At 26.1% G+C, this 14,930-nt stretch overlaps 2 protein-coding genes across 4 annotated transcripts in view; one reads left to right on the forward strand and one right to left on the reverse strand.

Moving 5' to 3' along the window:
- LOC113548505 (protein MLP1) overlaps nucleotides 1-2,681 on the reverse strand; it is a 46,201-nt gene extending 43,520 nt beyond the window's left edge. For 2 of the 3 annotated variants that reach the window (XM_026949412.1, XM_026949410.1), the window contains exon 1: nucleotides 2,085-2,258. The gene's annotated coding sequence lies outside the window, so the exon portion shown is untranslated. Of the gene's footprint in view, nucleotides 1-2,084; nucleotides 2,259-2,660 lie in introns of those variants that run through there. The other variant, XM_026949411.1, reaches the window with a different exon arrangement.
- Nucleotides 2,682-10,561: 7,880 nt separating this feature from the next.
- Nucleotides 10,562-13,083, forward strand: LOC113549392 (alpha-ketoglutarate-dependent taurine dioxygenase-like). Its single transcript, XM_026950670.1, has 5 exons — nucleotides 10,562-10,789; nucleotides 10,941-11,135; nucleotides 11,638-11,879; nucleotides 11,963-12,118; nucleotides 12,876-13,083. The coding sequence occupies exons 1-5, from the start codon at nucleotides 10,693-10,695 to the stop codon at nucleotides 13,017-13,019; spliced, it is 834 nt and encodes a 277-aa protein (XP_026806471.1). The 5' UTR covers nucleotides 10,562-10,692; the 3' UTR covers nucleotides 13,020-13,083.
- The last annotated feature ends 1,847 nt before the right edge of the window (nucleotides 13,084-14,930 follow it).

Genomic DNA, 14,930 nt, shown 5'->3' on the forward strand with positions numbered 1-14,930 from the left:
CACCATAGGATCTCCACATAAATGATTTTTTTACTAATTCAAGCTTAATTTTAAAAAATCTCGATGTATACCAATATACCATATCGTATTATGTATTTTAACGAAATTTCAAATGTTTTTTTTTATTAGTTTCTTTTTTGTTAAAAAATACGTATTGATACATGCAATATTACACCTACTTGTTAAATAGGTCCGTTGTAATTTATAAAAAAAAAAATATATTTTGTTATATTAATAAGTAGTATTCTGCTATTAACTATATTGTAGAGAAGCCTTATTATACCTAGCAATCGTATAGGCACGTATTAGCATGTCAACTATTTTAAATAATTTTAAACTACTTAAGCAAATATTAAACAAATTTTTTTTATGGCGTCTGAGTGGGTTTAATCTAAACGTACCTATGAATAAATTATAATACGTATATAATTCAATAATATTTTAAGTTGTAATAGATATATTATTATTATTTATTATATTATACATTCATACATATTTTAATTTAAGTATTCAGTTTTTAAGATTGTATGTATACTAAAAGGGAAAGGTAAAAATAAATTATTCTGAAAATTTGTTATTCAAAACTAATAGTTATTTATTTTTTTTTTTTGAGAAACGTGTGTTTATTATGTAATAATGTTTTTAATATATATATTTTTAATACATAGGTACTTATATTATACTCTTAATAAGACCATTATTTTATATTATAAAAGCTAAAAACTTTTAGATTAAATAAATATTTAAATGTTTAACAAGTAATTAGACATTTTTTTTTCTTTTCTAGACTAATTTAAGTTTACGAGTTTAAAGAAATTTAATATTTTTTGTAAATGTATTTTTAATGTAGGATTGCACTAAATTAGAAACCAGTATGACGTATATTATCGCGTTTAAAAAACATTTACTAGTGGAGACTGAAGTTGTTTACTCTCCAAACTTATAATAATGTTTTGAATTTGAAAACTATATAAATTGCTTAGACTGCAGTAGACGCTTAAAATTCAAATTCACTAAATACATAACATAACTTATAAGTAGCTGTATAACTTAATTTCCTAAGAATCCATTTAAGCTGCATGTACTGTGGTTTAGCGTTTAACTGTCAGTATTGTATAATAATAAATAAGTACTATAATAGTAAATGGTTTATCATATTTATTGTCATAAATAAATTACGAACTGATTATAAATTAAATAGGTACCTAATTATTGTACGATTGAAATATTTAATGTGATTTATACAAATTCCATATTTTATTAAGTAATTATATTGTATAGGTACAACAATACCGTCGTATTGTATACAACAAACGGTTAACCTTAAACTTTACATTGAAATAATAGTCCCATCGGATTTATATAATATATTTATAAAATAACTCCAAATGACAATACAAATGAAATTTGAAGTTGAAGTTTCAACTGAAAATCATTTTTACTAAAATAGTCAAATATTTAGTGCCTAACAACTATTTACTATACTTATCAAGATTCTTTTCTCAAAAATAATAATGTCGTCATCGCACAGCTGGTAAACAGAATTGGGAAAAATACACAACGTGATATATTCTGATAGATAGAATCGGTTATTACCCAAACCTAATTAGTATTTAATAAATTGTATAAACATGCTACTGTGCAAAGCTGGGTATATGCTGTAAGTTTTTTTATTTAAACTCCCTATTAAAGTTTAAGCTAAGTTAATATATAGTTAGTATAGTTAATATATATATATATATATTCATTCAGTTAAGAGTTGCTTCAAAATTTTGATCGAAAACTAAAAGTTTAAAATGCTATTGAAAAAAGATTAACTCAATAAAAGTTTATGATTTGTTCTCGGCTATATACAACGTATAAACTCAGTACCTAAGACCAATAATATAATGAAATAAAATAGAAATTTAATTTGTTTTTGTGTTGTTTACACATTTTTTCTGAACTTCAATCACCCATTAATCTACGGTTATAATTAACTTGTACATAGTTAAACAATTCAAGTTTCAACGATTTACATTTGACTTAGCCGTCGCAGATAATTCACGTGTGTGAGTGCATAGCAAATGACAATATATAGATACCTGTAAGTTATGACGACGACAACGACAATTCAACAGCATGCGTGCCCCGGCTCGAGGGTGCGTGTCCCTCTTGCGTTTTTCTACGGTATTTAAAAATAATAAAATAATAATTTATGACAGACGGAAACGCGTTGCAGCGGACGGACACCGCGACGGCACCACTCCGGACTCCGATCTGGCCGGCTAGTCAAAAGACGATATTATATTTGCAGTTCAGTCGGCGCGGTTATTTAATAATCATTATATTATTATTATTTTTAACTCGACGCGGTCGATGCGGCGAAAACTCGAACGCAACCGCCGCCACTGACATCGTTACGCGAATATACTCGTAACATGCTCGTCGGCCGTATATTATTAAAACGTCATAAAAATGTTCTTGAAAAAAATAAAAAATACTCGTTATGTTATACGCTTACAATCGTAATTTATTACTTAATGTAATAACCAATAGCAGTATATCAATAACGGCTTAATTAATGTACAACTATATAAACAATACTGCGCAGCGACGGCTTTTCCCCTCAAAAAGTCTTTCGTAAAATCCCTGTAAATGTATACTTATTTTATACGTACCAAATAATATATGGGTGTATCTACGGGTGTCGCACGCCCGGCGAATACTTATAGCATATTTATCATCAACAGAAGACCGCCGCGTCCGCATAAACAGTAGGTATAATAATATTATTGTTACAATCACGACGTATAATACCTATACGGCGTATTGTTGTCATAATAATACGCACTATGAACTCAGTCAAAATAAATCGAGACTGGACCGAAGATCGACGGGGCCGTTCTAGAATCAACGTCAAACCTATTTGTCCGCCCCCCTCAGCGATCGACTCGTAATCCCACCATCCCCGTATGTCACGGTCACAGCACTTACGGTGACTACATAATATTATATACTAATATAATACGCTCATGGAGGTGGTGACTGGAGGTAGCAGAGTAGGTACATTATCTGCAGTGGTCGCCGTGTAAGTATAAAATAATTGTTATTATTATTATTACCTCAGTTCATAATATATTATACGTTGAACATGGTCTAATAATAATATGTATACCACAACTTTATCTTAATTGTTCACTTATGTGTGACTGTTATGTATTTTTTATTTACTGGTAGACGATTTCGTGGATGATGGCATAAACATAAATCTAGAGGTGTCGAAATAGGCATTTGTGCAACAAAAGATGGGAAATTTAATGAACAAATGATATAGGGCCTTGGTGCAGTCAACCTAATACATTAAATAAACGTTAAGTAATAAATTTGGATAAAAATATAACTCAACTGAGTTAAAAAAAAGTTGGTTAATATTTTGTTTTCAATTATCACCTGGATGGTCTTATACATAATAAATGTTCGAATAACTTTAACAATTTTAAGTTCTATACCTAATATTGTGCCTAATTTTGTAGAGAAGTAAAACTACTTCAATCTTAAACTTTAAAGATTGCATTTGCTGACCAATTCAGTCTATACTTAGGCGATTCAGTGATTAAAAGATTTCACGAGGGACATGATGTATTTGTGTTTAAATATTAATATTATCATTATTATATGCTTTGTTGTGGTAAATAAAAAAATAATTAAGATATCATGATATAGATAATATCTATATAGATATACACACTCATTTTTATGCTTTTTATAGGATATTTGACTACTGTACTAATCTACGGTAACGGACGATGGGCAATGATAATAGTAATATGTAATATGAATATATTATGTATGAATATTTTTTTTTGTGCTGGCATCTTAGTTGTTTCCTTACGCATATATAATATTATAATATAATATATTATATAATTACACATTTCCTTGTAAAAATATCGTTTCGATTATCAGTTAATTGTATAATGAGTATTACGACTTCGCAAACTCAATAGATATTTAATATTTTTACAGTGGGTGACGTAACACAATATACGAATCATGGTCATATTAGGTATACGATATTAATATTATGATGTTACGCATTTATGATAAACCTACTAAATATATTTCAAAAAAATCGTATTAACATTTGGTTCGTCATCGGTGACCAACTATTCGATCAGTTATACTTTATAAACAAACAACTAGAAACAACAATAAAAACTGATTTTTTACAATTTTTTTTACATACAACATCGTTGTTAGTTTTATCATAATCTATGATAACACACACGATTTAATATACGAGTACATATTAAAAATAACATGGTATATTATCTTATCCATGCACAATATGAACCATTCACTTAACAATTTTAATTGACAAATTTCACTAATAATTTCTAAGTATTTGTTGCATTAGCACAACTTGTTAGTGGCGGTCAATGGTCATTAGAATCACATTTGGCTGTTGGTTAGTATCAATCTTTGAAATTATCCAAACTCATGTATGATATATATATATATATATATATATACGTATAATAAAACAAAATTATCGTTTTATTTGTACCTGTGTGGCTATGTGTAATATTGTAATGTATATAATATATAACATACAATAAGACATGGATAATGTGGCATATAAATATAGGTTTTGTAAACCAGGTAACTAAAATAGTTCCATTCGTCTTGCGCCGCAATAGTAACGGTCAGTGTATTATGTAAAACCGATTTGCTTTAAGATATTTTATATTATATTCAACGGTACTTACAAGTATCAGCAGTTTGAATTTTTTTTTTTTTTTGTCCAGTTCAACAATTATTTTCATGCTTTAGTATCGAGTTTAAGTAGTGTTCGTAATAACAGAATGATATGAATTATACGCGACAAGAGTGATAAGACTGACGATTGATTTATAAACACAAACAGAGAATAATCGACAGAGAAATTATTACTGACTCTAAAAATCAATAATAAATAACCATCAATAATTGTCAAAGACTATAGTGATTGCAGTCGAACTACATACATTAATAATTACTCGTATACACCGATAAATAAAATCAATGGTTGCGTGAAGGGTGTTTTTTTTTATCAAATTTCTAAGACTTATGTGGTCTTCACATAAGCTACTAAACTACTAAAGTCACAATAAAGTATTTTGTCCGTTTTGTCGGGTATCAAATATAATAATAGTAAAATTATGTCAATAATATTGTTGTAAATTATTTCAATAAGACAAGTACCAATCGTAAAATTGCCATTACACGGCGTCGTAGATATGCAACGATTTACTCGATTAGTTCGTGTTCCGGAAACACGCGAAATACGTAATAGACATATTAACATATTGATGGTTCGCTGGCGATATATATCGCTCTTAAGTGCTAATACGAAATCAAAATATATTTCGATGTTTATTATATATTATATACATACGTATTTATAGTTACGTAACATGGTAAAATCATGAGTATGATACTATGATGTGCACATTTAGTAGTATATCTACACTCTACTTTTTACTAAATATAATTATTTATTTTTTGATATCTGGACACACTGGCGTAGTCCGTAACAAAATAGCAGATAAACAAGCTAAATAAACATTTTTCACCTGACGTAAGATTCATGGGCATCTCCCTGTACAGCACTATTACACCAATATTAAAAAAACAAACTAAACAAAATGCCCCGTCTCTTTATTATGACAGTATATACGTCATATACTCATATAGTTAAACACCCAAGTAAAGTCAAATAAAATATTCTGTTATTATATATGGAATAAAAACAAAAATATCAGCATCGCAAATGAAAATAAAAATTAAATTGAGCGAGAATCGGGCATACAAGGCTAACACGGATTTCTGATAGACAAAACAATCATCCCGAATGTTAAATACGTTCAACTGACGAATAACATAGTAAATTTTACGTTAAAAATAATCAATTTCATCCTGTTATTTTTAATTTTGGAGTAATTTGGTCTATAGCCAAAAATAAGTGTTCTAGGTAGACTTTTTTTATAATTTAATTTTAAAACAAGTAATTGGCAATTTCAAATCTTACGTTTTTCTGTAAACTTTAAAATAATTACAACTTGCTTAGTAATTAAAATATACAAAAATTCCTAAAGTAGGGCTTCCATCATCTTCTTATCATTAAATTTAATAATAAATTAATTTAATATAAAATTAAAAATATTATAATACAATTTAAGTATTTTAAATGTACCTATATAATTTCCTATGTTATGCGTTAGTAAGACAGAGATATATATACGAGGTCTTAATAAAAATAAATGTATATTTTTTAATAAATAATTTAAAATTAAATGAAAATACTGTTTAAGCCTTTTTTCCACTCCTAAAAATGGGTCTAAAGACGACCCCGGTAGTAAATATCAAATGTTTATTTATATCTTTAATGACACTTTGTAACTTATATGCCGAGAACAAAATTAATTCCAACCGAAATAATTTTCCAGCTCTCTTGGGTCTGTTTTGGACAGATTTTATTGTATAGTAATTTATATGACAGATCTGTTGGTTGTGAACATTAACCATGCCACAATGGGCATTTATTATATAAAACAATTTTGTTAGAAATTTGCTATTTTATTCTACTTTGACATATTGTATAATATATTATTGTTACACAACTTACTGTTAAAGTTTATAATAATTAACAAACTTTACTTTTTATTTACATACATTTACTATTTTTTTTATATTCAAATAATATATTATAAAATATTATATAACGTAATATTATACTTTTAAACGAAAAAAATAGATAAAATTAACTTTATTAGTCTAATGAAGCATGATTAATGTTATAATAATAAATTATGTATAAATAATAATAATACATAAATTATTTGTATAGGTATATATGCAGTTTACAGTATATACTAATAACATATTGCTTATATGAACTTTTAGAGTGTGGTGCGTTTAGGTGGGTACTTACCATTTTAAAACCTACTCTTTATTTTTAATTAGAAATTTCATAAATATATGATGCGGCTACTGTCTAATTTGTTTACCTATTAGCTATTTTACATACAATAGAAAATTATACGCCAAGGAATTTAATTGTAGCAATGGTATATAATTATATTAATTATTTAGTTTATATTATAATTAGTGATTAATAGGAATATACATTTAATAAAATGATAAGTAGTAATATTGAATAAAACCACTAAGGTAAAGAAACACTTTACATACCACGCCCCTTCTATTCTGTAGTTAAAATAAATTAAGATATACTATTACTCAGAATTTTAGTACTGAGGTACTATTATGGTCTATGGCCCTATGGTTCACGAGAGACTATTATCTATTTATTACTAAGTATTGCAAAACCACTTGCACCACTCGGGATTCACTTAGTTTATTTTATATTTTGATAACCAAAACAACATACTTTACTATCTACATAAAACAATACAAATTATTTTACAAACTTATATTTAAAAAAAAAGTTAATGTTATTCGTTATAATAAAATGTTTAAAGTTGAAAAATTCGTCAAAATCACAAAAATTTGCAATTTATTTTGTAGTTAAAAATGTATAAAATTTAATGCAACGTTCTTATTTTCCTTTTAAAGTTCTTATTGAAACCTAAAAATCTCTAAAATACAATAGCACATTTGATGTGAAACTTCTTTATATAATGTGTAAACATACACAATTGAACGGCAGATTAGCATGTCGCAAGATTAAAATAAGATAGACGTTGCTATATTATCAGTAAATTGGTACTTACAGCTTTTTTTTTTTTTACACATGGAATCGAAGGCTAATTATGGTATTATTGACGTTAGCCTCCGCCGTTTATTATTATTAGCATATACAACGAGAAAAAATAAAATAATATTTAATAAAATCAAAATGAATGGGATATCAAACTATTCTAATAAGTGATCGGTCTTTCAGCTTATAATAAAGAAGACTTGACTTATCGACTGATGTTGTTTTTCTTTCTACTTATTTTGTAGCACTTTGCGCAAGAAGTTGCAGATAGTATACGGCTAAATGTCATAAATTTAAAGAAGAATCTTTTCTACATCGTAGATAATATATTAATTAATTATAATAATTACATTGATAGATAATCATACGATGAATGTTGATATGTTGTAAACATTTTTCGGCAGTTATTTGATTTCCGTATTTCCGTTAAAATATATATACACGATATAAATTAATACGCACTAAACAAAATAAATACTTTTTAAATTATTTGGATCCAACTAGGTATTCATACCATGCATCAATTCAGACCATTCTACAGACCACGGTAAATACGCCGATAAATTATTGACTGCTTGTATGTAATAATGGATAATGGTTTATGTTAGAATTAAAATGCAATACAACCGTTACAGATTACACTAATTTATTCAGTGACGATTGATTATATACACACGCCATCATCAATACAGCAGAGAAACGTCACCGTTTGTTTACGAGTTAAAATGATTGAAAATTCAATTTAATTCAATACAAGATCCATCCATAAGTAAATAAAATTATAACTTAAAATTTGATGTAATAAACTTACAACAATAATTATTCTTAATTATCATTAAAAAATATAAAATATTTTATCAAAATTCATTAAAATTAGAAAAATTATTTGTAAGTTAATATGTATAAAATTGTATTTATTAGGTAAATCTCATCAATGATAAAAAGTACACGATAGATGAGAACTGCACTTTCTCCTTCTCACAGCCCCCTCCAAAATCTCAGAACTCCGTGTTCGTCCTAACGATTGTGGTACCGATCCCTTTGGCATGTTCCACTCCTAATGGTGTCCATTATCTGGCAGGAGCCGTCATGCTGTAGAACTAACGGTATTTGATTCTAAATTTAATGATAACGAACTTGTACATCAAGCCGCTAGATGTCACTATATGTTATGCTGTTGCACACGCGTAGATTATATAAATTATAATTCAATGATTATACCGTATGTAATACGCAAATAATAAAATAATATTTTAATTTTATATGAATTACAAAATTAGCAATTAAATAACAATCATTGGTTGATGATTAAAAAATAATTCTAATTATTGTGATCATTATTAATTCATTTATATATCAATTTTTTTTATGTAGGTACTGTCGGTATTGCTATTTAACATTGTACATCTCATATGTACTATATTCCTTCTTATACATAATTATATTGCATGTGAGAACGTGAGGTTGTGAGTTGAATAGTTAAATCGATTATTACACTTATGTTAATATCATTATCAAATCAAAACATATTTGTATGCACTTTGTTTATTTGTATTTAAAAACAATATTTTAGAATATATTCTAAAATCAATGGTAATACTGAACAAATAAATTATTAATTAATTAATTCGTTTTAATTATAAAGAGATAGAACATGGAATATTATGTATAAATAAGACATTAATTATTATTTTTCAGTTAAATTGAAAAAACTCGGTTATTATAATGAATACTTGAAATATCAAATAATTGAGTTATGAAGTTAAGTTACTAGGATTAAATTTCTGTAGCAAAGTTAAAAAGATTAAAGAATTAACTTAATAACTGAGTATTTTTATTATTTAATGTACCAATAAGTCTCAGAAATTAACATTTAGATGCACGATCATCACATAAATTAAAAATATAATAAATATATATTAAATTGGAAAATTTAAACAACACGAATTACCTACATAATATTAATATAAGTATATAACTACCTATATTATAAGTAAATTATAAGATATTTGGTTGAAGGCTGATAAAATATGTTATCTATTAAGTAAAGACTGTTTTTTGTTTAGAGAAAAACATATTTTGAATGTTCAATAGTCCATTAAGTTAGGGGGCTCGATTCCTAAAAATGTTTTATAGCAAATTTTTTTAATTAGATTATTATTTTTTGTTTCTATTGGTGTTGACAACTGAATTGAATGATTATTCGTTTATAAGAAACATTGAAACATTATATTTTTTTATATTATAGAATGTAGGCGAAAATAAAGTTAATACTATAACATGTTTGTAAGTACATACATTTACACAAACATTCTAGGGAGCTTAAGCCCACCCAAGCCCCCTCACTAGTAACGCCTATCATAGGCGGCCTGTGTACCTAGGTATATCCAATTTTCACTAAAATGTAACATATTTTTTGTTTAAAAACTTGCTCCTTGAGTTATGAAGACTCAAGCCGCCACTGGTGGCACAATCCGACTCCTTAAGTTACAAAGATACAATGTTACTCCATTAGGTATTATATACCAAGGTACCTATACCTATTTTGATTAAAAAATAATACATAATCCTAGACGTATTAGGTATTTAAAGTACCAGTTAAAAGTATATGAATATGATATTGTTAATCATCACTCTCATAGTCACATTATAAAATAAATTATATAAAATGTTCAAGAACTTTTATTTTTGGGCGGAAATATGATTTTTCATTATGTTTACCAAATACATTTTGATAATTCTTATCATTTGTATTACATAATATTATCACAGAATAATTTATTCTGTGATTTTATGTTTGAGTATAGATAATAACAAAGTAGTTTCTGTTGTATTCTATTTTATTATTATGTACATGTTACATTTAATAATAGTTTAAACATAATTTATTTTAATTATACCATTGTAATAACTAATAGTATAATAAGAATTAGTCTGTTGTCAAATTCATGTTAAGAAATATTTTTGGTAAGATGGAAAAAATTTTGAAGCCATTAGGATGCGAAGTTCGTGGAATTGACTTAAAAACTGAAAATAGACCTGAAAGTAATGTTTATGTTTTATAATATAATAAATAATAACCGTGTTTCACATATGCATTATTTAACAGTTAATTGATATACTTATTTACAATATATAGTTAAATTGTAATTTAATTATATTATATTGTTTTTATGAATTTTCAATTTATTTTCAGTTATTAAACAGATACAAGAAGATGTCACAAAACATAGAATATTAATATTTAAAGATCAAGGTATCATAAGTGGTGATAGGCATGTTGAAATTAGTCGTTGGTTTGGAGAATTAGAATCTACATTCTACAAACATCGGAAATCACCTCATCCTGATGTGTTTCGAGTATCTAATGATAAAAATGAAGGATGCACTGGTAAATATGTCTATAAATACTAACTAAATCCATTTTTAATGTAGGCATTTTAATTTTTTTTTATCAAATTTTGATTTAGTAATTATTTTTGTTAAGTAGGTATTTGTTAGTGTATTGATATTTAACTATTTAAATTTTATGAAAATCTTATTTTTGTAATGCTACATAGTTGTTTGTACTTTCTTACTTTATGAATATACAAACTTAAATGTAATATTTACTTGTATTAAAATAAGTACTTCATTAAACCATACATTTTAATAACACTTCTAAATGTGAAAATAATTTATACCTATATTTATAAATGGTCAATATGTAGATATGTTAATAGAATTAACAGTTCTTAAGTGTTACAAGGTTTTTATTTTAAGCTTACTGGAAAATATCAAAATTTACCATAATTAAATTTATTTGACATTTGAGTTTATCTAAATATAACCTCTGTCTTACTAAATTGATATCAAAATAATATAATTTTGTAATTATATATGTATTATTTAAGGTGTAGGACGATCAGGTTGGCACATTGATGGGACATTTCAACCAGCACCATTTAGTTATTCTTTATATCACATGGAGTCTGTACCTAAAGAAGGACATACGTTATTTATTCCACTCACAGAACTAATTCAAAGTTTGGATAAAGATACTTATGACACTTGGAATCGAGCTTGGATGGTTAGTGATAGAAGATCATCACCCATCCATCCACTGATATATAGTCATCCTCGAACAGGCAAACCAGTGTGTATAATTGATAACTATTTAAAGTTATAATATTTATTATTTATAATTAATTGTAATATTAATAGCAATCATTACTATAGGTATTATGTTTTCATTTGGGAATGACTACTGAATTTATTTGGAATTATAAACTTCCCTCAGAATCAATTGCTAGTCATGAAGAGTACGAAGAACTTTTAGATTCAATAAACAGTAAAATCAATCAAGATCATGGAAAGTATATATATGTACACAAGGTATATTTTTTATTTTAAACTTAAACAAAATAATAATTTTAAAGGACAATTATTGATTTTGACCATTTATACATTTCATAAATTATTCACTATTATTGTTAAAAAATTAAAACAAATTATTAAGTATAATATCTAAAATGTGTGGATACTTTTATGCTATAATATATTAATTATAAAAATATCTTCTGGCTTTATTTTTTATTTTGGTAATACGCATAATGTATAAAAAATGAATTATTATCAATATATATTTAGTTAAATTTAGAACTTAGAACTTATGTATTTTCACACTAATGTATTATGTTGAAGTTACTTTAAAAAATCTATTTTATTACTTGACAATTTAGATTTTTTTTATATTATTTCATGAAATATCAGTATTATATAGTTTTTTCAGAGTTTCATCAATTTAAATTGTTAAGTTTAAATAGGTCACCAATGATTATTCTCAGACATATTTATCTGTAGATAAGAAATTAATTTTTTAAAATTATTTTGATTTCCCCTCCAAAAAAAAAAACTTCTGAATTCCTAATTTGATCTTACAATATACATATTAATTGTTGATCAATTGTTTATATTTTTGACATATGTAAAAGAAAATACAAAGTTAAAAAGAATTATTTTATGTATATAATACAATATTCATTTCAAACATGTCATTTGTTTATTGATAATACATCGTTTGTAACGTTAATTTAAACATTTTATGTTAAAAACTTTATTAATTATATTTATTTCATTTTATTCTGTTTAGTGGGAACCAGGGGATTTTATTATATCTGATAACTTAGCTGTTGGACATTTTGCTCACTCAAGTACACAGGCACCCAGAAGTGAAGTTGGTCTCAGAGTTCTACATAGAACTACTATTAAAGGAACACATCCACCAAAGAAATAAAATTTATTTATTTTTGAATATAATTATTGTAATATTTTTTATATTCATAAACTTTTGTTATATATTTTATTAAAGATTGTATGTTATTATTTTTTTTTTTTATTAGATACATATTTTTTTCTATAATATCCTATTATAAATTACCCATTCATATTATTCTTACTTAATCAACAGTGAATGAATAAATGGTAATACTTATACTAGTAAGTGATATTAGTTATATTATACTTTGTTGGATACAAGTTATAAGTTCCATCCTTATAATCCAAACACATTAAGTGAGATGTACTGACGTGAGTAAGTATGTTGCTATACAAAACAAATTATAAAATATTTAAAAATAATAGTCACTATAGTTTTATTATTACTTGTAGTAGGTCTACTTATTTTTGGCTTCAAAATTATTCTTTTAATTTTGAATATTATTAATAAAGTACAAAAATCAAAATTTTTTGACATGTATTAGGTTCCGTATACTTACCTATAAGTGTATATATGTTGGTACATAATAATTTACCATACATTTCTAGACTCTACTCAAACAGTCCTATTGATATTTTAACACTGGAGAAATTTAATTATTTATTATGTACATTACTCCGGTTTTGTCAGTACTCAGTCGATTTTGAAAGTTATAACTTATAACTTAAGTTGGTAAATAATACCACCTGCATGAATGCATGATGAATCGAACAGAAAGTATATAGCCCAAGGGGTTCTTGTGACATAGGTTGAACATTAGTTCTGTTAGTTGTTAGTAATAACTTTACTTTACTATTAACCAAAAAAAAAAAAAATATATTTATATTTGTATTTTATTATGTACCTTTACTGTATAGATATTAATATTGATTGTCTAATTAATAAGTCAGTGATATTAAGCTAGTTGAGGAAATTAAAATTTTTAATAATACATAGGTATGCTGATAAACCTACCTTTATAACTAATGCAAAAATTCGAGTGAAGGTAGAAGGGGTTAATAGACTAGTTGTGCAAAGAACAGAATTTATCGTATAAGTAATGTAGGTACTTTATTTTGAAATTCATTATTTATAGTAATAGGTACCTATAACAAAATAAGGTTATATATATATTTTTATTTAATTTAACCTTGGTATCTTATTAGTTATTTATATAAGTATAAATATGGTTAAAAATTTGAGAGCTTAAAATTTAAATTAATGTGTATTAACATAGTTTATTATACTTAGCTTAAGGCTAAGTACCCTCCTAATTTATACCTAGGATTATCAGTAATTTTAATTATATAATTTAGTTTTAAGTTATTATCATAAGTCATAATATATTTAGAAAATTGATCACTACATTTTATATAAGTAACTAGCATATACATACGATACGTACATAGGTTACTATACTAGGCCTCGGAGAAATTTCGGGAGGGGTTACAACCCCTTACTTCCCCTGGTTACGCCACTGCATACTATATATTTATTTATACGTATATGCGAAAAATTTACACATCTTCTCTAAAAAAATTAATAAAAATAAAATAAACAGTGAAAATATATTGAAAATGCATTATAAATGTATAACTATTACAATGGGTATTATAAAAATATTCATGTTTTGATAACAAATTTCATTTTGTTCTCGCGGTAAAAGTTTCCGTTTCATTAATCTACCAAGATATTAGCTGTTGATTTGTTACCTAAAAATAATTGCTACCACGAATTGAGATTTTAGTTGTAGTGTGGACCCAGGGGTTAAAGTGGGGGAGGTACGTTTAAAACTACATTAGTCCCTCTGGAATTTTTTCCCGCTTTAAGCCCAGGCTGTAGTACATAGGTAATATAGGTACAAGGTACCTACATGGTTATACCATAAGCTATATCTATAATACATCTAAACATCTTATTTTAGTCCATGGTTCAGTGGTGGCTATTAGT

The sequence above is a fragment of the Rhopalosiphum maidis genome, chromosome 1 (genome assembly GCF_003676215.2).
Source record: "Rhopalosiphum maidis isolate BTI-1 chromosome 1, ASM367621v3, whole genome shotgun sequence".
NCBI classification, from domain to species: domain Eukaryota; kingdom Metazoa; phylum Arthropoda; class Insecta; order Hemiptera; family Aphididae; genus Rhopalosiphum; species Rhopalosiphum maidis.